We start from the raw sequence: 1,723 nt of genomic DNA, 5'->3' as shown, positions 1-1,723 counted from the left end.
TCTTGTGTTACACTAGTGGAAATTCGGGATTTTTTTATATATTTCTTTTAGGATTAAGAACGTAAAACTTGTATACTATTAAAATATGGATTATTAGCTAAGATTTTATGCTATTCTAATTGTTATAACGTAAACAAAAAGTAGTTTAATAAAATTTTGAATGTAAGACACTAAAACCTTGTGTCATGCGCAGTAAAGGGTACCAGGGCCAATAGGGTTAATGCTTTGGAGTAGATTTATTCTGGATAAATGTGTATCAAATCTCTAGTACTCAGAAATAATGCTATATTTAGTATTTCACTATGTATGTCTGCTAAATAACTAGCTAAGTATAAAGAAAAAAGACACACCTAAAAATCATACTTTAATAGCATTTGATAGAATAAAGAAGTTATTTTGTTGTTTCTGCTTTCACTTTTGTACTAGTTTCACATTTATATGTATAATGTTTAAAAACCTCTGATGTTAGACTAAAGAATATTAACCCCCTTTGTAGTAGTTTATTTTGAATTAACTTACTAAACTCCAGATCAATGATTAGTCTTCGGTAGATGTACTTTAAATAATTCTTCTACTTCAATAAATGATTTAATTTCTTCCATCTCCTCCAAAAGTAAGATGTGTTAGTACAACATATGAGGTTAGTCACATTTCAGAATTATATATACATTTCTTATTTTCAAGAATTTAAATATGAACTTTTTTTCAAAATAGACTAATTTCTGAATTTGGTTATTACAATTCATTTACCATAACTGCATGTTTGACATGTTTTCATTGTTCTCAGTATGTTTATTTGTCCAGTGAATGTTTCCAGATGAGAAAAGACATAATATTTAATTATTAAAAAGTGGATACTATCAGCTATGTCATTGTTTAAGAAAAATGTATGACCACCTTGAAGTACTTGTGTAAGTTGAATTGTATGGCACAGTAATTTTTACTTTTTCTTCACTTTTATTTAAAATTCTTCATTTTTTGTTTAGACAAGAACACCAATTCTTCCATCAGGGCATTTCATCAAAAACTATTTTATATCCTTCTGTGAAGATCCTATCATTAAAATTTCAGAAAAGTACAAGGAAGAAAAGAAAGACTCTCAAAATCCAAAGGAACTTAGGTAAATTAATCTTGTTCTTGTTAAGTTTTTTTATATTATAAAACATGTTTCTGAAATATATCATTTTAAATGAAGAGAAATACATTCAGAGATTGTGTTTGGCAGATAAAAAAAGAAAGGGTTTCAATAAATTTTAGTTGTTATGCTATTAGAGAACATGTATCATTATTGTATTTAACCTTCAGTTTTTAAATAACATTATCAGGAAGAACTATATATTATGTAAAAGATGTTATTAATCTATATGTAGGACTACTAAGAAATTACATTATGTAAAAAAATTATTCTACTAATGATATATAAAAAATATTTTAAGGAAAAAAAAAAGCAAACATGATGTATCAGTGTATACAGATTTTGACACTTGCATATCATAATTGGCACGAAGTGCTTTAAGAAAGTGTCATATATGGTGGAGTGACAGAAAATCTTTTCAATTTGTATAATTTTGATCAGCAAAAAAAAAACTTTTGAGACCATCATATATAGCTAGTTAACCCTTTTGAGATGGGTCACAGTTGTAAGGCCATGTCATCTCATTTGTTGACTCACATTCAAAATTTTATTGAACTACTATTTCATGAATTTATGTTTATAAGTTTG

The 1,723-nt window shown here is 26.7% G+C and overlaps 1 protein-coding gene across 1 annotated transcript in view; it reads left to right on the top strand.

Annotated features, from left to right (window-relative positions):
• The window catches only part of LOC106469183 (mitochondrial import receptor subunit TOM70-like), a 59,191-nt gene that overhangs the window by 21,271 nt on the left and 36,197 nt on the right, over positions 1-1,723 (top strand). The window contains exon 5 of the mRNA XM_013929648.2: positions 987-1,120. Within this exon, the coding sequence (XP_013785102.2) occupies positions 987-1,120 (134 nt within the window). The remainder of the gene's footprint in view (positions 1-986; positions 1,121-1,723) is intronic.

Source organism: Limulus polyphemus, unplaced genomic scaffold (genome assembly GCF_000517525.1).
Source record: "Limulus polyphemus unplaced genomic scaffold, Limulus_polyphemus-2.1.2 Scaffold3343, whole genome shotgun sequence".
In the NCBI taxonomy this organism is placed as follows: Eukaryota; Metazoa; Arthropoda; class Merostomata; order Xiphosura; family Limulidae; genus Limulus; species Limulus polyphemus.
The sequence above is the reverse complement of the archived record's forward strand: the minus strand, read 5'-3'. Positions and strand labels throughout refer to the sequence as shown.